Genomic DNA, 22,040 nt, shown 5'->3' with positions numbered 1-22,040 from the left:
CACGCTTCCCTAGAATTGGTAGAGGGAAGCATTTTATTTTTTTGCAGGTGCGGCCTGAGTGGTGGTGAAGTGATAAAGAGGTAGCGGATTGGGTGATATTTACACAAACACAGTTACTTGGCCCAGAATGGACAAAGGGAGAGGCTGATTTACTAAAGTAGTTAAGAACGATGACATAAATTCCATGAATATTACACTTTAACTAGCCAATTACGTAGAGCAGGGATATGCAATTAGCGGACCTCCAGCTGTTGCCAAACTACAAGTCCCATGAGGCATAGCAAGACTCTGACAGCATCAAGCATGACACCCAGAGGCATGATGGGACTCGTAGTTTGGCAACAGCTGGAGGTCCGCTAATTGCATATCCCTGACGTAGAGGAAGAAAAAAAAAAAAAAAAAAAACAACACACACCACCCTGGTTTGAGAGGGTCAATAGTTTATTAGCCATTTAAATGGTTTGGGTGCCACATTGAGATGATGGGTGGATTTCTCTTGAGAAATATGTTTTTACTCCAAAACATTACGATAACAAATCGCCACCTGACCCAGAACACCCGTCAATGTTTATTGTGATCTGGTGCGCCCCTTTTGCAATTTGTTCTGTTGACCATCATCATTGAAAGAAAATACCAACATTTTGGGTTGTCCCCTGAAAAGTAAGGCCCCTTTCACATTGGAGCGGGAGCCGCGGTGGCGGCATAGCGCCGCTAAAAATAGCAGCGCTATACCGCCGGGATTGTTGCGGGAATCGGCCGCTAGCGGTGCGGTATTAACCCCCGCTAGAGAGAGATTTTCTCACCGCTCCAGGTGAGCCCCGTGAGCAATCAAGGGCGGTTGAACTACCAAGGTGCTGGTGATGCTTGTAGCAGTAGCAAAATGAGGAAAGAAAACTGGACAGCCGCACTCCAAAATGACTTTAAAAAGTTGTCTTATTTTCAACTGTACACACAGTCACTGCAACCAACAAAGACAGGACAGCCGACACGTTTCGCACTTGTAATTAGTGCTTAATCATGGCTTACATTAACCCCCGCTAGCGGCTGATAAAGGGTTAATAGGCGCATTGCGGGCGGTATTACCGTGGTTTCCCATTGTTTTAAATGGGAAGGAGCGGTATACATACTGCTCCAAAGATGCTGCTGACAGATTTTTTTTCTCTCCCGCCAGCGCATCGCCTCAGTGTGAAAGCCCTCTAGCTTTCACATTGAGTAGGCAGTGAAGGAGCTTTTCAGGCGGTATAGCAGCGCTATTTTTAGGAAAGGGGTCATAGAGAGGGGAAAATCTTCCAGTGGGGACACTAGTTCTGGCGACCTGGGTGTCCCAAGGAATTCCCTTAATTTGTAGGGATTTCCCTTCACTTCCTGCCATTTGGCTATGGGACAGCAAGTGAAATCTCCAAAATGCAACACAGATGGAAAAAATAAAAATAAAAAAAAAATATATATATATATATATATATATATATATATATATATATATATATATATATATATATATAGTAATAGGAGGGGAAATCCCTCCACTGTGCTATCCAAAATAAAGAGGAAGAAAAAAAAGTTTTGCCTATAGTTCTACTTTAGGGGTTGCCATGACTTGACTCCTCTCTGATGCCAGTAGACTCCCAGTCACATTTGATAAAAATCAGGTTTATTTTAAAACATTGAAAAATAATCAGACAGAAAAGTAGCAGAAATATTTACACTAGTAGTGTACAAGGGGGGTCTGCATGCAGCAGCAGCTATACGGGAAGAATATATTCAGTCCATATACACATCCTCTATAGAGGAGAGGGGGGGGCAGTAGTGGGGAGGGTTCAGCTCTCGCTGTGGGTGTACTGTGTGTTCTCCTTGTTGTGGGACATCCCCCAGCTACTATGAGAGATCTTCAGGCTCCGGACAGACGATGGCGGATCAGACTGGAAGGAGATCCTCTTCTTCTGTAGAGGAAAAGAAAAGCGACATTTCATTTAGACAAGAGCTCAGTTATCAAACAGCAGCAAGCACTTTTACTGATTACCACCTTAAAAAGTCACTATAGGATTTTTTTTATTTTTTTATTTAAAATAACAAGCATCAGATGTTTGTTCACCTTAATGCATAGATTGCATTAACCACTTAAGGGGTGGTTCCCCCTAAAACACATTTCTAACAATAGATTCGTAAGACCCGTTACACTGCGGGTAGGCTGGCTTTTTTTTTTTTTTTTAGTACATACCTCGATCTCTGCGTTTCGTCCCTTGTCAGTGGGCGTTCCTAGTTGATTGACGTTCCTCGGACGGGCGCATACGTGACGTCACAACTTTCCGAAAGAAGCCGAACGTCGCTGCGCAGGCGCCGTATAGAGCCGACTATACGGCGCCTGCGCAGTGACGTTCGGCTTCTGTCGGAAAGTCGTGACGTCACGTATGCGCCCGTCCGAGGAACGTCAATCAACTAGGAACGCCCACCGCCAAGGGACGAGACGGCGAGATCTCGGTATGTACGAAAAAAAAAAAAAAAAAGCCAGCCTACCCGCAGTGTAACGGGTCTTACGAATCTATTGTTAGAAATTTGTTTTAGGGGGAACCACCGCTTTAACATCCGCCCACCGTCAAATGACGGCGGGCGGAATGCTCTATTGTTCCGACAGGACGTCATATGACGTCCTGTCATTTAAAGCCACCCGTCGGGTCACTGGGAACACAGTGCGCATGCCCGGCGGCCGCCGGGCACCCGCGATTGCCCAGTAACTGTGCAGGGATGTGGAGCTCTGTGTGTAAACACAGAGCTCCACGTCTTGTCAGGGAGAGAGGAGACCGATCTGTGTCCCTTGTACATAGGGACACAGATCGGTCACCTCCCCCAGTTAAAAACACACCCAGGTTACACATTTAACCCCTTCCCCGCCCCCTAGTGGTTAACCCCTTCCCTGCCAGTCACATTTATACAGTAATCAATGCATATTTATAGCACTGTTCACTGTATAAATGTGAATGGTCCCAAAAAATGTGTCAAAAGTGTCCGCTATAATGTTGCAGTCCCAAAAAAAAAAAATAATTAATATGTCCCCTATTTTGTAGGCAATATAACTTTTGCGCAAACCAGGTTATTGCGATTTTTTTTTTTTGCCAAAAATATGTAGAATAATACGTATCGGCCTAAACTGAGAAAAAAAGATTGGGATATTTATTATAGCAAAAAAGTAAAAAAGTGTTTTTTTTTTCAAAATTGTCGCTCTATTTTTGCTTATAGCGGAAAAAATAAAAACCGCAGAGGTGATCGAATACCACCAAAAGAAAGCTCTATTTGTGGGGGGGAAAAAAAAAAAAACACGACGTCAATTTTGTTTGGGAGCCACGTCGAACGCAATTGTCAGTTAAAGCGCCGCAGTGCCGGGAGCTCAAATCTCGTCTAGGCAGGAAGGGGGTGTATATGCACAGTAGGCAAGTGGTTAAGGTGAATTATTTTTTTCGTTTACAACTTTAAGAGCATGAAAAAAATGGATCAATGTGTCTGCAAGCAAGAGTGCAGCCATTTAGTCTTTTTTTTTCTTCCCACAAAGTCTTTATTGGGGGAATAATAAAGCATAATACATTGTACATTTACAGAAGCACAATAAATGTGAAGGATTGTATACATCAAAAAAAATGAACAATCATAAAGAGGTTGCAGATAATCAGTTTCATATAGGCATATATGTAGCAAAAGTGCCTTCATTTTAGAACTAAGATGAGAGAATATGATTGCTTGGTCAAGCAAAGTTGTGAAGGGGGGGGGGGGGGGACAGGAGGGGGAGGGGGGGAGGGAAAGAGAGAAAAAAAAAAAAAAAAAAAGTATCAGTCCTGAAATATGTCAATATCGGCTCCTATCTATACCTTTATTTTATAATAGATTAGTGATGAGAGTCTTTGAATGTTGACCAGCTAGACCAGGTCTCATAGAATTTAGTAATTCTTTCTTGGGAAATACTAATGAGTTCCTCAACTTTAGTCTTATTAGATTAGGAGAGGGCAAACTCCAACTGTTGTGGAACAAGTTCCATCATGACTGTCTCATGATTGTCTTGCAATGCCTCATGAGACTTGTAGTTTTGCAACACTTGGAAGGCTGGAGTTTGCTCACCCCGGTCTACAATCATTCGACCAATGACATCAGAGAATGCAACTTGTCTAATCACTAGAGACCAATCACATTTATAGAGGCCAGCAACATTGGGAATGCAGCCCATCCATTCATTAGAGACCAGTGACTGGGGACAACGACATTGTATTACGAGTATAATCCGTACCAGGAGAATGCTTGTAATCCAAAGCACTCGCATATCAAAGGGAGTTTCCTCATAAAAAAATCAATGGAAAAGATAATTTGTTCCACAATCGACTTCTAGAGCGCTTTCTGACTGCATGCAATAGATGTAGGGCTCATCTCCTGTACCCCATACAAGGCCACCCTCAAAGAATGGGCACAACCCATTTATCACAAACAGTAGCCATTGTCAAGAAAAAGCGAAAAGCTGGGGAGTCCCGTGTCTGTAATTTGCAGTTCACATGCGGCCAGAGGTGGGGGGGGAGGGGGGTTGCCGGAGAGACTCGGAAACAGTATTTCTGAGTGTCACCAGCGCCCCCCACACCTCCGTCCAAAATGCAGTACTGCACACCGCAGAGGCTTGAATCCTGTGGGCCAGATTCAGGTAGGGCAGCGTAACTTTGTGCGGGCGTAGCGTATGGTATTTACGCTATGCCGCCACAAGTTAGAGAGGCAAGTGCTGTATTCACAAAGCACTTGCTCCCCAAGTTACGGCGGCGTAGCGTAAATGTGCCGGCGTAAGCACGCCCAATTCAAATGAGGAAGAGGTGGGCGTGTTTTAGGGAAATTAAGCATGACCCCACTTTAATGACGTTATCAACGAACGGCGCATGCGTGGTCCGTGGACTTATCCCAGTGCGCATACGTCGGATAGAATGCCTAAGATACTCGAACACTGCCTACGACGTGAACGCAACTTACATACCGCCCTATTAGCGTACGACTTACGCAAACGACGTAAAAAGATAGGCTTGTTCCGACGTCCATACCTTGCATGGGCTGCGCCACCTAGGAAGTAGCTTTATCTTTACGCCGGCGTATCTCTTACGTAAACGGCGTAACTAATTGCGACGGGCGCACGTACGTTCAAGATTCGGCGTATCTAGCTCATTTGCATATTCAAAGCGGAAGACAACGGAAGCGCCACCTAGCAGCCAGTGTAAATATGCACCCTAAGATACGACGGCGTAGGAGACTTACGCCGCTCGTATCTTAGCCTAATTTAAGCGTATCTGGTTTCCAGGATACGCTTACATTTATGACGGCGTAGATTCAGAGTTACGACGGCGTATCTACTGATACGCCGGCGTAACTCTCTCTGAATCTAGCCCTGTATGTTTTGCGACACTCAAGATAAGAGATATATATATATATATATATATATATATATATATAATGATATATAATAGCTTGTATTGCGAAAAGCTTGTTAACCACGTTACTCGCAATCCGAGGTTCCACTGTATCAATCTTTCAGGTTATTTTTACACGGTCCTTAACCACGTCCATACCGGGGGGCACTTATACACCTTCCCGCCCAGACCAATTTTTAGCTTTCAGCACTCTTGCACTTTAAATAACAATTGCGCGGTCGTGCTACACTGTACCCAAACTACATTTTTATCATTTTGTAGTGAGGAAAAGCCGATTACCGGCTTTTCCTATTTACATCGTGATCAGCCGTGATTGGACACGGTTGATCACGTGGTAAAGAGTCTCCGTGAGAAACTCTTTACCTCGATCGGTGTTGCGGGGTGTCAGACTGACACCCTGCAACAACGATCGCCGCGATGCGCGCCCCCGGGGGCGCGCAGCGGCTCAGAATCCTGAGGACGTCATACGACGTCCAGTCAGGATTCTTCAACCACTTTGCCGACGTCAATATGTCATTGGCGGGCGGCAAGTGGTTAAATTTTTTTTTTTTTTAAATCCCTTTTATTGCTGTCACAAGGAATGTAAACATCCCTTATGCCAGTAATTAGAAGTACTCTTTATGAAGGGATCAGGGGGTCTATAAGACCCCAAACATCTCCTCTGCACTTAAAAATATTCAAAACGGCAAGATCAGCGTTTTTAAAACGGACATCTTTAGGATGCCAGTAATCCGGAAGTGAAGTCATGCCATCGTTTCTGGGTTACTACAGTAGGTGAAGCCGATTTTGTGTCAATCTCGCTCTCTTTCTCAGCGAGATTGAGCACCTACGAGCCCCATCGCGGGAGCCAGCGCCGAGCTGGCTTGCCGCGATGGAGACAGAGCCGTCATAGAAGCGACGGGAGATCCGACTTGGATTCCCGCCAATTCTACACGTGTGCGGCGTTTGTTATGAATCCTGAGGGGGAAGTCCCCGCCGGATTTTAAATAAAAATCCGGCATGGGTCCCCCCCTCAGGAGCATACCGGGCCCTTAGGTCTGTTATGGGTTGTAAGGAGAGCCCCCCTACGCCGAAAAAAACGGCGTAGGGGGTCCCCCTACAATCCATACCAGACCCGTATCCAAAGCACGCTACCCGGCCAGCCAGGAAGGGAGTGGGGACGAGCGAGCGCCCCCCCCCCCTCCTGAGCCGTACCAGGCTGCATGCCCTCAACATGGGGGGGGTTGGGTGCTCTGGGGCAGGGGGGCGCACTGCGGCCCCCCCACCTCAGAGCACCCTGTCCCCATGTTGATGAGGACAGGGCCCCTTCCCGACAACCCTGGCCGTTGGTTGTCGGGGTATGCGGGCGGGAGGCTTATCGGAATCTGGGAGCCCCCTTTAATAAGGGGGCCCCCAGATACCGGCCCCCCACCCTAAGTGAATGAGTATGGGGTACATCGTACCCCTACCCATTCACCTGCAAGAAAAGTGGTAAAAACACAAATAAACCACACAGTGTATTAAAATATCCCATCATGCTCTGTACCTACCCATGTGATACCTACCCACGTGGGTAGGTATCACATGGGTAGGTACAGAGCATGATGGGACTGCGAGGCCTATATAGGTCCGATGCAAGGCGCGCATCCGTCATTTCAGCGAGGAGGACCGGCGAGTCAACATGGGGAGAAGAAGAGAAGTGAAGAACATGACGTCACAGCGCGGAAGAAGAACTCACAGCACAGAAGAAGACGTACAGCACGGAAGAAGGGACCGGACTGCGAGACGAAGAACCGGGGTGCGACGAGTCAACAGCGGAGAGCGGCGAGACCCCCCGGATAGCGGAGAAGACCCGTCGGGATAGCGGAAGAAGAAGAGCCCCGCCGAAGACGCCGGAGTTAACCCGCCGGGGGGGTGGGGGCTTTTTTAAAAGCCACCCCCCCCGGCGGTGGAAGAGAACCAGACGGCGGCCCCCACCCACCCGAAGACGTCAAAGAAGAAGCCCCCCCTGGTAAAAGAGCTAATAAAGAAGACAGGGGGCGGCCTCCGGAGCAGAAAAATAAAATATTTTAATACACTGTGTGGTTTATTTGTGTTTTTACCACTTTTCTTGCAGGTGAATGGGTAGGGGTACGATGTACCCCATACTCATTCACTTAGGGTGGGGAGGCCGGTATCTGGGGGCCCCCTTATTAAAGGGGGCTCCCAGATTCCGATAAGCCTCCCGCCCGCATACCCCGACAACCAACGGCCAGGGTTGTCGGGAAGGGGCCCTGTCCTCATCAACATGGGGACAGGGTGCTCTGAGGTGGGGGGGCCGCAGTGCGCCCCCCTGCCCCAGAGCACCCAACCCCCCCATGTTGAGGGCATGCAGCCTGGTACGGCTCAGGAGGGGGGGGGGGGCGCTCGCTCGTCCCCACTCCCTTCCTGGCTGGCCGGGTAGCGTGCTTTGGATACGGGTCTGGTATGGATTGTAGGGGGACCCCCTACGCCGTTTTTTTCGGCGTAGGGGGGCTCTCCTTACAACCCATAACAGACCTAAGGGTCCGGTATGCTCCTGAGGGGGGGACCCATGCCGGATTTTTATTTAAAATCCGGCGGGGACTTCCCCCTCAGGATTCATAACACGCCGCACACGTGTAGAATTGGCGGGAATCCAAGTCGGATCTCCCGTCGCTTCTATGACGCGCTTGCTGGGATGTGCTGTCACTATTCCAGTGAGTGTGAGATGCCGGCGAGATCTCGGCACCCTGTCGCCGAGAATCAGCGCGACGCTGTCGTGCTAAAAGCACAATATCACAAACACCTACTGTAGATCCAACCAATGCCGATTCCGGCTTTGTTCGCAATATATCATCAGCCGCCCGGATAAATTGTCAATGACCACCGGTGACATCACTGATAATGCACCCTATCCATTCCCTAGACACACACACACACACACACACACACACACGTTGAACACATATACAGGAAACACACTGAGAACATAGAACCCGTACCTGTCTGTTCTGTACAGCAGTGCTGGGGCTGTTGTCCTCCTGTAAGATTTTCAGCGGGGAGCGGCCAGGGGCCGTAGTCATTAAGGCTTTCCTAGGACGCTGGCGAACGTTTTTGGAACCTGGAAAAAGAGACAAGTAAAATAATTAGAAATAATGCCACGGAGAGGAGAGGAGAGAATTTATCGGTGTATAAAACACGCATTTTAAAAAAAACTTTAACTAAACAACTTTGAATTAAAATAAAAGGTCAGTGCCTATCTGCAGCACATCTCACCAATGCAGCCTCACCAATGCAGTTTTATCAATGCCCATCTCACCATGCAGCCTCATCAATGCCCCTTTTTAGCCTCAATGCAACCTCACCATCAAAGCAGCTTGGACAGAGCATGAAATCACAGAGCCGTCATCTCCTGTTTGGTTCTCACTCAGCACTGGCAATCACACACAGTCCCGCCTCCAACATCGGCATTGGACCAGCTCCTGTGATAGACAGAACACTGGTCCAATGCCAGTGGCGGAGGCGGGACTGTGTGTGATGTGAGAGCCGAACAGGAGATGACGGCTCGTGAATTCTGGCTGTGTTCGTCCCCCTTCTTACCTTCCAAGGTACACTATCGGCGTATAACACGCACCTGTGATTTGCCCCCTATTTTCAGGGAAAAAAATAAATAAAAGTGTGTGTTATATGGCGATACATACGATAGATAGAGATATATAGATATATATATAGATATATATATATATATATATATATATATATATATATATATATATATATATATATATATATATATATATATATATATATATATATCTATCTCTATGTGTGTGTGTGTTTATTATATATATACACACATATCATATATATATATCATATCTATCTATCTATCTATCTCATATCTATCTATCTATCTCATATCTATCTCATATCTATCTATCTCATATCTATCTATCTCATATCTATCTATCTCATATCTATCTATCTCATATCTATCTATCTATCTCATAGCTATCTATCTCATATCTATCTCATATCTATCTATCTATCTCATATCTATCTATCTATCTCATATCTATCTATCTATCTATCTCATATCTATCTATCTATCTATCTATCTCATATCTATCTATCTATCTCATATCTATCTATCTATCTATCTATCTCATATCTATCTATCTATCTCATATCTATCTATCTATCTCATATCTATCTATCTATCTATCTCATATCTATCTATCTATCTCATATCTATCTATCTATCTCATATCTATCTATCTATCTATCTCATATCTATCTATCTATCTATCTCATATCTATCTATCTATCTCATATCTATCTATCTATCTATCTCATATCTATCTATCTATCTATCTATCTCATATCTATCTATCTATCTATCTCATATCTATCTCATATCTATCTCATATCTATCTATCTCATAATCTATCTATCTCATATCTATCTATCTCATATCTATCTATCTCATATCTATCTATCTATCTATCTCATATCTATCTATCTATCTATCTCATATCTATCTATCTATCTATCTCATATCTATCTATCTATCTCATATCTATCTATCTATCTATCTATCTCATATCTATCTCATATCTATCTATCTCATAATCTATCTATCTCATATCTATCTATCTCATAATCTATCTATCTCATAATCTATCTATCTCATATCTATCTCATAATCTATCTATCTCATATCTATCTATCTATCTATCTATCTATCTCATATCTATCTATCTATCTATCTATCTATCTCATATCTATCTATCTCATATCTATCTATCTCATATCTATCTATCTCATATCTATCTCATATCTATCTATCTATCTATCTATCTATCTATCTATCTATCTATCTATCTCATATCTATCTCATATCTATCTATCTCATAATCTATCTATCTCATATCTATCTATCTCATAATCTATCTATCTCATAATCTATCTATCTCATATCTATCTCATAATCTATCTATCTCATATCTATCTATCTATCTATCTATCTATCTATCTATCTATCTATCTATCTATCTCATATCTATCTATCTATCTATCTCATATCTATCTATCTCATATCTATCTATCTCATATCTATCTATCTCATATCTATCTATCTATCTATCTATCTATCTATCTATCTATCTATCTATCTATCTCATATCTATCTCATATCTATCTATCTATCTATCTATCTATCTATCTATCTATCTCATATCTATCTCATAATCTATCTATCTCATATCTATCTATCTCATATCTATCTATCTCATAATCTATCTATCTCATAATCTATCTATCTCATATCTATCTCATAATCTATCTATCTCATATCTATCTATCTATCTATCTATCTATCTATCTATCTATCTATCTATCTATCTATCTATCTATCTATCTATCTCATATCTATCTCATATCTATCTCATATCTATCTCATATCTATCTATCTATCTATCTATCTATCTATCTATCTATCTCATATCTATCTCATATCTATCTCATATCTATCTCATATCTATCTCATATCTATCTCATATCTATCTCATATCTATCTCATATCTATCTCATATCTATCTCATAATCTATCTATCTCATATCTATCTATCTCATAATCTATCTCATAATCTATCTATCTCATAATCTATCTATCTCATATCTATCTCATAATCTATCTATCTCATAATCTATCTATCTCATATCTATCTATCTCATATCTATCTATCTCATATCTATCTATCTCATATCTATCTATCTCATATCTATCTCATATCTATCTATCTCATAATCTATCTATCTCATATCTATCTATCTCATAATCTATCTATCTCATAATCTATCTATCTCATAATCTATCTATCTCATATCTATCTCATAATCTATCTATCTCATATCTATCTATCTATCTATCTATCTATCTATCTATCTATCTATCTATCTATCTATCTATCTATCTATCTCATATCTATCTCATATCTATCTATCTCATAATCTATCTATCTCATATCTATCTATCTCATATCTATCTATCTCATATCTATCTATCTCATATCTATCTATCTCATATCTATCTATCTCATATCTATCTATCTCATATCTATCTATCTCATATCTATCTATCTCATATCTATCTCATATCTATCTCATATCTATCTATCTCATAATCTATCTATCTCATATCTATCTATCTCATATCTATCTATCTCATATCTATCTATCTCATATCTATCTATCTCATATCTATCTATCTATCTCATATCTATCTATCTATCTATCTATCTATCTATCTATCTATCTATCTATATACACACACATAATAACGCGTTTAACTGACAGTGTATAACGGCGTTAACACAAACCCATGTTAACGCCGTCAATTTTTTTATCGCGCGATTAACGAGGCGGCGTTCGGGGGTTATACCGGGATGATGCCTGCAGCCGCAGGCATCATCCCGGTACCGTTGTTTAGAGCGGGCGATCGGCTATCCAAACATAACAACCGATGCGGCTAAAAGCCGCTCGGTTGTTATGCCGGAGGAGCGGGAGGGGACATCCCCCCCCTCCCGCCGCTCTGACCGGGCCTCCCGTCCCACCGGGAGACCCGATCCTCGATCCGCCGCCTTCTGTGTCCAGGCGGAGACTGACACTAAGCCGTAAACGGCTTTGATTCAGTCTCCGCATTGAAACCACGGAAGCGGCGTCATGACGTCACTTCCGGGTTTCTCGGCTGCCAATGGCGCCGGATTTAAAAAAAGTAAACAGTATTCAGAATCGCCGTTTTCGGCGATCTGAATACTTTGAAGTGCAAAGGAGGGCTCGGAGGTCTTTTAGACCCCCGATCCCTCCATAAAGAGTACATGTCACCACCTATTACTGTCACAAGGGATGTTTACATTCCTTGTGACAGCAATAAAAGTGATCAAAATGTAAAAAAACAAAAAAAAAAAACACACAATTTAATATTATAAAAAAATAAATAAGAAAACAAAAAAAAAAAAAATGTTTTAAAAGGGTGAACCTCCCTAATCGCGCGATTAATCGTGAGTTAACTATGACATTAATGCGATTAGAAATTTTATGTGTGTGTGTGTATTTAAAATTTTGATATGGTGGATTAACAATGCAAAATACAGCGCCACAACAAAAAAAAAAAAAATATTCAATCTTCCACCGTAAAAGGAAGTGAAGGGTGGTTACTGTGAGGAAAAAGCAGACAACAGTTCCCATTTCAGTCACTCTTATCAAAAAATAAAACATTTGAGTGTGTGGCATCATCTCACCAGAACCGTGTGGCGATTTGCCTCGTTGCTTCTGTGGTTGCAGGGGAGGTGGCGTTGGCTCTGCCTCTGCCAGTGGTGGAGTTGGCTCCGCTGGCGGTGGCGTTGGTTCTGCCGGTGGTGGAGATGGCTCCTCTGGCGGTGGCGTTGGTTCTGCCGGTGGTGGAGATGGCTCCTCTGGCGGTGGCGTTGGCTCTGCCGGTGGTGGCGTTGGCTCCGCCGGTATCTCAGCTTGGACTACTGGACTTTCCACTGCCATCTCCTCAACCCCGGAGGAGAAGGGTATGGAGGGCTGGTCATCCACCGCCTGCTCTTCAGAAGAGGGAGCTGGAGAGTCTACATCAGAGGCTGGGCCTCCCTCAATCCCAGAATCCTCCGATACAAACACCTCGCTTAGCTGCTTTGCCAGAAAGTTCAAGGAATCTGAATAATAAGACACAATGTATTACTGTACGGCAATTATACAAATACATACATTAGAATTATCAGAAATCTTGTTTACCACCCCAAGTGCAATACAAATGAACAGTTAAGATCCCCTTCCGCCTAGGAGTGCAGCTATCCTGACCAGGTCAATGCACGTGCTGCACTTAGTAGAAGATGGGGGGGGGGGGTTTCTCTTCATCAGGCCGCCATATTGCCCTTTGGAGTAAGGACCTCATGGGTGCTCAACCTGTGGCCCTCCAGCTGTTTGCGGAACTACATGTCCCATGAGGCACTGCAAGCCGCTGACAGTTGCAAGCATGACTTCCAAGGGCAGAGACATGTTGGGACTTGTAGTTCTACAACAGCTGGTGGGCCACAGGTTGAGCACCCATGGAGCGAGTCCACCACTCCTGTAATGGCTTTAGTCTCAGGTGTTCCAGTGATGTACAGTCTCACCCATCGTACCACTTTTTTTTTTTTTAACCACTTAAGGACAGAAGGTGTTTTTCAGATTCGGTGTTTACAAGACTAAAACAGTTTTTTTTTGCTAGAAAATTACTTAAAACCCCCAAACATTATATATATATATTTTTTCTAAAACCCTAGAGAATAAAATGACGGTCATCGCAATACATTTTGTAACACCGTATTTGCGCAGCGGTCTTACAAGCACACTTTTTTTTGGAAAAAATTCACTTTTTTTAATAAAAAAAAATAAGACAACAATAAATTTGGCCCAATATTTTTATATATTGTGAAAGATAATGTTACGCCGAGTAAAATGATACCCAACATGTCACGCTTTAAAATTGCGCCCGCTCGTGGCATGGCGTCAAACTTTTACCCTTAAAAATCGCGACGTTTAAAAAATTCTATAGGTTGCATTTTTTGAGCTACAGAGTAGGTCTAGGGCCAGAATTATTAATCTCGCTCTAACGATCGCGGCGATACCTCACTTGTGTGGTTTGAACACCGTTTTCATATGCGGGCACTACTCGAGTATGTGTTCGCTTCTGTGCGCAAGCTCGTCGGGACAGGGCGCTTTAAAAATTCTTTATTTGTTTTCTTATTTATTTTTATTGATTTTATTATTTTTTACACTGAAATAAAAAAAAATGTATCACTTTTATTCCTATTACAAGGAATGTAAACATCCCTTGTAATAGAAACAAGCATGACAGGTCCTCTTAAATATGAGATCTGGGGTCAAAAAGACGTCACATCTCATAGTTAGACTTAAATGCAAAAAAAAAAAAAATTAAAAAAATTAAAAGGAAAATTTGTCATTTAAAAAAGACAAAAAAAAAATTGTCTCTTTAAGAGGCTGGGCGGGACTGACGTTTTGACGTCACTTCCGCCCAGCAAAGATGTGAGGACGGGTGGGGGCCATCTTGCCCTCACACACGAGCTGGCAGCATCCGATCTCCTCCGCCGCTACCGACGGCTCCGGTAAGCGGCGGAGGGCGTGGAAGAGCGGCGGGAGGCCCCTCTCCCGCCATCGATAACCTCGCGGCAAATCCGTCGCGGAGACCGCCGTTATCGTTTACACGGCCGCCCACTTTAAAGATGCATACCTCAGTTGTGGCAGACACATACAGAAACATACATACATATATATATATATACACACACACACACACACACATATACATATACACACACACACACACACACACAGAAAACTGCATTTTTGAATTTCACTCACCATGTAAAGATGGCCTTAAAGGGGTTCGCACAATCCCATGTGTGGGTGAGCGGGGGTCTTCGATCTCTGCGGACTCCACCTCCTCCTCCTGTTCACACATAATAGTGCGCTTCGGAGAATCCCCGACCTGCACAGATAAAGCAGAGAGTCGGCTTTATGACCTTTAGGCTCCATTCACACCTAGGCGTTTTAACGCCTGAAGCGCGACGCTACAATACGCCGGAGGGTCGAAATTACATTAGTCTGAGTCTCTATGGAGGCTGTTCACATCTCGACGCCGAACGCTAAAGCGACGATCGCCTGAAGCACAAACAAAGTCCCGGACCCTTTTTTGTTGCGCGTATCGGGCAGTTTGGGCGTATTTGAGCGTTTCCATTTCTCATAGAAAGTAATGGAAACGCTCGATTCAAGCGACTTGCGCTATAACGGGCATTTGCTACGGGCGTTTCGTCGCTTTAATCAATAGAACTTGTCGCCCATGCAGAAGATTAAAAAAATCTACCAACATAGCAACAAGTGATGAAAAGATGATAATTTTTCCTATTGGCTAAAATAAAAAACATTGAAGTACAAAAACGTCGGACGACGCTGTATGCAAACGCGCAAATAAGCATGAATACGCGTGATGAAAAAAAACGACCGACCGACGCTCAGGTGTGAATGCAGCCTTAAGCAAACTATTAGATTTAGAATAATAATAATAATAAAAAAAAAAAAAAAAAAAAGTATATTTATTATTTATACGCTACTTTTGTCTGACAGGGGAAAGGATTGCACATGAACCCCTCCCACCTACATGCCCCGCCCCCAGAGGTTTAGAATGGAAGGTAAATCTTCTACTGTAACCCCAACCAGTACACAACCCTCTTCTGCCCCCATCTGACGAGAGAGAGAATCCCCCCCCCTGGAAGAAAACAATAAATAAAAAACCAGAGCGAAAAAGGGAAGAAGTGTAACTCGGCATCAAGAAGAACCATCCCAGCTGCAGACTGAAGAACAATTCTTTAAAAGATGAACTCCAATTATCAAGATTTTAATATATTTTTTATTTATTTATTTATTTTGTATTTCCTTACCTGACGCATCAAGTCTAACCCCCCCCCACATAAGCCTGCATTGTAGTTTTTCAATATTGTACAGGGGGGGGGGGGGGGGAGAAAGAGAATTACAAGAACCGATCCCCTGTGTATCTCCCTGCAGCAGCTGAAAGCCAACAGGAGCGAGGAGGTGGAAAATCTTTCAGCCATTTCAGGGCAAGACACACAAAGATCAGTTCCTGTAATGCAACCCCCCCCCCCACTGTCCCCTCTGCAGGATTTTACACCCCCCCACACAGTCCCCTCTGCAGGATTTTACACCCCCCCTAGCTGCTGCAGGCACACAAAGGATCAGTTCCTGTAACTGAACACTTCCCACAAACCGCTCACTCTCCAGGATTCGATTTCTGTTGCCTGTGCCCCCCTCCCCAGCACTTTTGCCCTAACCCCCCACCACCTAACACCCCCCCCCAGCACTCTTGCCCTAACCCCCCACCACCTAACACCCCCCCCCCCCAGCACTCTTGCCCTAACCCCCCACCACCTAAACACCCCCCCCCCCCCAGCACTCTTGCCCTAACCCCCCACCACCTAATTAACACTTTTGCCCTAACCCCCCACCACCTAACACCCCCCCCAGCACTCTTGCCCTAACCCCCCACCACCTAAATAACACTTTTGCCCTAACCCCCCACCACCCACCCCCCCCCCCCCCAGCACCTAAATAACACTTTTGCCCTAACCCCACCACCACCTAACCCCCCCCCCCCCCAGCACTCTTGCCCTAACCCCCCACCACCTAAATAACACTTTTGCCCTAACCCCCCCACCACCTAACACCCTCCCCCCCCCCCCCAGCACCTAAATAACACTTTTGCCCTAACCCCCCCACCACCTAACCCCCCCCCCCCCCCAGCACTCTTGCCCTAACCCCCCACCACCTAAATAACACTTTTGCCCTAACCCCCCACCACCTGCAGGATTTTACACCCCCCCCCCACTGTCCCCTCTGCAGGATTTTACACCCCCCCCCCCCCACACAGTCCCCTCTGCAGGATTTTACACCCCCCCTAGCTGCTGCAGGCACACAAAGGATCAGTTCCTGTAACTGAACACTTCCCACAAACCGCTCACTCTCCAGGATTCGATTTCTGTTGCCTGTGCCCCCCTCCCCAGCACTTTTGCCCTAACCCCCCACCACCTAACACCCCCCCCCCAGCACTCTTGCCCTAACCCCCCCACCACCTAACCCCCCCCCCCCCCCAGCACTCTTGCCCTAACCCCCCACCACCTAAACCCCCCCCCCCCCCAGCACTCTTGCCCTAACCCCCCACCACCTAACACCCCCCCCAGCACCTAAATAACACTTTTGCCCTAACCCCCCACCACCTACCCCCCCCCCCAGCACTCTTGCCCTAACCCCCCACCACCTAAATAACACTTTTGCCCTAACCCCCCACCACCTAACCCCCCCCCCCCCCCCCCAGCACCTAAATAACACTTTTGCCCTAACCCCCCACCACCTAACACCCCCCCCCCCAGCACTCTTGCCCTAACCCCCCACCACCTAAATAACACTTTTGCCCTAGCCCGCCACCACCTTACCCCATACAGCACTTTTGCCCTAACCGGTGTGACATAGGGGGATTGTTAGCTCTTGTTGTAGGCGAGTTTTCGTGTAGCGAATCGACACCAAACAGGCATATATCGTTAAGGGTGTGGTGGCCCACGTTTATTGAATGAGAAAAACAAAACAAAAGTCCACTCAGGAATCCCACGCAGGGTTTAAACGATGTTCAGAGATACCTAAAAATACCAGCCCACCTGGCTACTCTGACAGCACTGCTGCTAAAGGTACTGGTCCCTTAAACCAGCAGCTCCCCCAGTCTTGGATGCGTACAGTCTTAGGGGTCCTTAAACGCACAAAGCTTCAAGCCCCTCAACGCACACAGCTTCTGGCTCCTTGGACGCTCACAGCTTCAAGCCCTTCAACACACACAGCATCTATCTACACACAAACAGAGACTCTCACTAGCAGCCATTGCTCCTTCCTCTGCCCAGCCCTTCATTATATGAGCTGTGTGCACCTGGGCACACACCCTGCAGGCCATCTTTAAAACCCGGGCACAGGGTTGGAGGTCCCATCCCACCCATATCTCTGAAGGATCTCCAGGCCACAGAGCCCCTTCCGGAAATAGAACAATCCGAGAAAACTGCCAGAGTTTTTTAATGTACGCCCTGCACCCAGCCAATATGCAGCTTCTGGCCCGGATTCAGAGAGCAGTTACGACGGCGTATCTCCGTATACGCCGTCGTAACTCTGAGTTGCGGGGTCGTATCTATGCGCCTGATTCCAAGAATCAGTTACGCATATATTTCCCTAAGATCCGACCGGCGTAAGTGTCTTACACCGTCGGATCTTAGGCTGCATATTTACGCTGGCTGCTAGGTGGCGCTTCCGTAGATTTACGTGATGAATATGCTAATTAGGTAGATACGCCGATTCAGAAATGTACGTCCGGCGCACTTTTTTATGTTATGTTGTTTATGTTCGGCTTTTTTCCGGCGTAAAGTTACCCCTGCTATATGAGGTGTATCCTATGTTAAGTATGGACATCGTTCCCGCGACGAATTTTGAAAATTTTACGTCGTTTGCGCAAGTCGTTCGCGAATAGGGCTGTACGTAAGTTACGTTCATGTCTAAAGCATCGACGATTTGCGGCGTAATTTCGAGCATGCGCACTGGGATTCTTTCATGAACGGCGCATGCGCAGTTCGTAAAAAAACGTAATACGCGGGGTCACATGTAATTTAAATAAAACACGCCCACATCATCCAGATTTGAATTAGGCGGGCTTACGCCGGAGCACATATGTTACGCCGCCGTAACATAGGGTGCAAGTTCTTTCTGAATACGGAACTTGCGCCCTAATTTACGGCGGCGTAACGTATCTGAGATACGTTACGCCCCGCCGAAAGATACACCAATGTATCTGAATCCGGAACTCTGTGTCCACTTTAATCCCATCATTATTGGGACAGAGCCTCGCTCTGCCACACACGCCACCACCTAAAGCCCCCACACCACCCCACCAATTTCAGCTTCCCCTCTTCTCCCACCAGGTGCAGAAGGCACACAAGGGATCAGTTCCTGTAACTGAAGTGCCCCATTTCTTCTAATCACCCTGCCGGCCCCATACCCCATTCCCCTACCGGCCCATACCCCATTCCCCTGCCTGCCCATTGCCCATTCCCCATACCCCTGCCGGCCCATTCCCCTGCTGGCCCAGTACAGGAGGACTGGTGCCACCCCGTTATCGGCAGCCCCGAGTGTGCCCAGCGATTGGTTGTTGGTCCTGAGCATTGCATCATGGGAGGAGATTGCATACATACCCCACGGTCATAATAAACACTAGAGTGGTGGGACAGCGCTGGAGAGGAGAGTCTATAGCGGCCGGGAGATTTACCTTCACTTCCTGTCTGGTGAAACCGCAGTCTCCATGGAAAGAAAGCAAGGAGGAAATCTCCCTTCCTCTCAGGATTCAGTGCCTGGTCCTGAACAGCCAATCAATAGGCCTGAGCACAGTCACATGACAGGGGATAAGGTCATTAACCCTGTACATACCAACAGTAAGCTTACACAGGTACAAGACCCAGAGCCCCCCCCCCCCCCGCCCCACTGGGGAAATAGAAGAATATAACAAAGGTGAGTACTGGGGGAGGGGTGAGCGGGTAGAAGAGTACCCGGCATCTAAACTTTACCTCGATTGGTGTTCTCATGATGCCACAGGTAGGTGAGCGGGGATCAGTCACATGGGAGAGATGGCGGTTTCGGATTGGCCGAGACGGAGTCACCTGACCTCTGGACTCTGCTGCTCCCATCTTTGTGAATATCCAACTTCAAATCTGTAACAAGGAATCGTGTGAGAAATCCGAGGAGGAGCCCGAGAAATGTTCTCTGATGTTCTCCATTACACTCCATGGATAGGGGTTCCCCTTGGAGAAGAAGGGGCTAGGACTCAGGAATTGGAACCTCCCCCAGAGGTCCCATCTCCTCCCCAATGTCATATCCCCCCCCCCCAGTCCCATCTCCTTCATGTCCCTCACCCCCAGTCCCATCTCCTTCATGTCCCTCACCCCCAGTCCCATCTCCTTCATGTCCCTCACCCCCAGTCCCATCTCCTTCATGTCCCTCACCCCCAGTCCCATCTCCTTCATGTCCCTCACCCCCAGTCCCATCTCCTCCATGTCATATCCCCCCCCCCCCCCCATCTCCATGTCATGTCCTCCTGCCCCCCCCCCCAGTCCCATCTCCTCCTCTGTGTGATATCCCCCCCCAGTCCCATCTCCTCCATGTCATACCCCCCCCCCCAGTCCCATCTCCTCCATGTCATATCCCCCCCCCCCAGTCCCATCTCCTCCATGTCAAATCCCTCCCCCCCCCCAATGTCATATCCCCCCACAGTCACATCTCCTCCATGTCATATCCCCCCCCCCATCTCCATGTCATGTCCTCCTGCCCCCCCCCCCCCCAGTCCCATCTCCTCCATGTCATGTCCTCCTGCCCCCCAGTCCCATCTCCTCCGTGTGATATCCCTCCCCCCAATGTCATATCCCCCCCCCCCAGTCTCAATGTCATATCCCCCCCCCCAGTCTCATCTATGTCATATCCCTCCCATCTTCTCCATGTCATATACCCCCCCCCCCCCATCTCCATGTCATGTCCTCCTGCCCCCCAGTCCCATCTCCTCCATGTCATGTCCTCCTGCCTCCCAATGTCATATCCCCCCACAGTCACATCTCCTCCATGTCATCCCCCCCCCCCAATCTCCTCCATGTCATACCCCCCCCCCCCAATCTCATCTTCATGTCATATCCCCCCCAGTCCCATGTCATATCCCCCCCCCTGCCCCCCAGTCCCATCTCCTCCATGTCATATCCTCCTGCCTCCCAATGTCATATCCCCCCACAGTCACATCTCCTCCATGTCATATCCCCCCCCCCAATCTCCTCCATGTCATATCCCCCCCCCCCAATCTCATCTTCATGTCATATCCCCCCCAGTCCCATGTCATATCCCCCCCCTGCCCCCCAGTCCCATCTCCTCCATGTCATATCCCCCCCCCCTGCCCCCCAGTCCCATCTCCTCCATGTCATACCCCCCCCATCTTCATGTCATGTCCTCCTGCCCCCCCCCAATGTCATATCCCCCCACAGTCACATCTCCTCCATGTCATATCCCCCCCCCCAGTCCCATCTTATCTTCTCTCCTCCGCCACCCCCAGTCCCATCTCCTCTATACAATGTCTTCCTCCAGCACTATCTCCTCCATACAATGTCCTTCCCATCCCTCTCCCCGATAGGTCGGTCCTCTGATGATCGGGGAGATTTCTCTCTCTCTCCCGGGGCTCACCTCGCTCTCTCCGGACGCTCAGCACAGCTCCGCTCCCCGCTGATCACACTTCCATACAGTGATATTCAAACTACCCGCCGTAGCCAATCTCTCTCCTCGCTGCAGCCTATTGGCTGTGAGCTCTCCCGCCCGCCAATGAAAACTGTCCGACTCATCAAAATGGGGCGGGTCAGGAATGCACATTGCGCGACTGCGAATGGCTCGATTGCAGATATGCCACGCCCTTTATCAGCTGATTGGTTTTCAGCTTGAATATTTCACCGCCCATCCTAATGTGTTTTTCTTTCTAGGTGATTGGACGGACGTAAGGGAGAACTCCGCCCATAAGAAGGGCGGTTGGTTCCTTAGACAATAATAGGCGGAAGGGGGAGGCGAATTCCAGAGTACAGTATAGTGTGTGTGTGTGGGTGTGTAGAGCGTGTGACCGGGGGAGGAGCTGACCGGGGAAGGGGAGGAGACTTTTCTGGGCACGCGTCCTCAGGTCAGGATACAGGGAGAAGGCGGCGTAGCGTTGTTTCATCAGATTAGGCGACCCGTCTGAATTGGTAACGGAAGTGACGTTTCGACGCCGCCATCTTGCTACACCCCGCACTCCACCACAGTAAGGATAGAGTGAGAAGGGGCAAGCGGACATCTTGTTACACCCATCGGAGTTTTAAATTTTTTTTTTTTTAACAGTAAACTGATTTTGTATAATGGAATACAGTGCTTAGAACTCCGTGTGACTGTTTAGATGTTGAA

At 46.6% G+C, this 22,040-nt stretch overlaps 1 protein-coding gene across 1 annotated transcript; it reads right to left on the bottom strand.

Moving 5' to 3' along the window:
- Positions 1-1,634: 1,634 nt before the first annotated feature.
- CDCA3 (cell division cycle associated 3) lies at positions 1,635-21,471 on the bottom strand. Its single transcript, XM_040361313.1, has 6 exons — positions 21,300-21,471; positions 19,649-19,792; positions 14,850-14,976; positions 12,722-13,141; positions 8,423-8,541; positions 1,635-1,940 (listed from the first exon to the last, which is right to left on the bottom strand). Exons 2-6 carry the CDS (start codon positions 19,766-19,768, stop codon positions 1,818-1,820), a joined length of 909 nt encoding a protein of 302 aa, XP_040217247.1. The 5' UTR covers positions 19,769-19,792; positions 21,300-21,471; the 3' UTR covers positions 1,635-1,817.
- Positions 21,472-22,040: the final 569 nt, after the last annotated feature.

This window comes from Rana temporaria, chromosome 8, assembly GCF_905171775.1.
Source record: "Rana temporaria chromosome 8, aRanTem1.1, whole genome shotgun sequence".
NCBI lineage: Eukaryota > Metazoa > Chordata > Amphibia > Anura > Ranidae > Rana > Rana temporaria.
The sequence above is the reverse complement of the archived record's forward strand: the minus strand, read 5'-3'. Positions and strand labels throughout refer to the sequence as shown.

What these genes read in the sequence shown, in the direction of transcription:
- CDCA3 (XM_040361313.1), bottom strand. Translation starts at nt 19,768, where the DNA reads ATGGGAGCAGCAGAGTCCAGAGGTCAGGTGACTCCGTCTCGGCCAATC. An exon ending in CAAATCGCCACACGGTTCTG is followed by an intron (nt 8,542 to 12,721) that starts GTGAGATGATGC and finishes CTCTTTTTCCAG; the next exon opens with GTTCCAAAAACGTTCGCCAG. An exon ending in CTGCTGTACAGAACAGACAG is followed by an intron (nt 1,941 to 8,422) that starts GTACGGGTTCTA and finishes TTTCCTCTACAG; the next exon opens with AAGAAGAGGATCTCCTTCCA.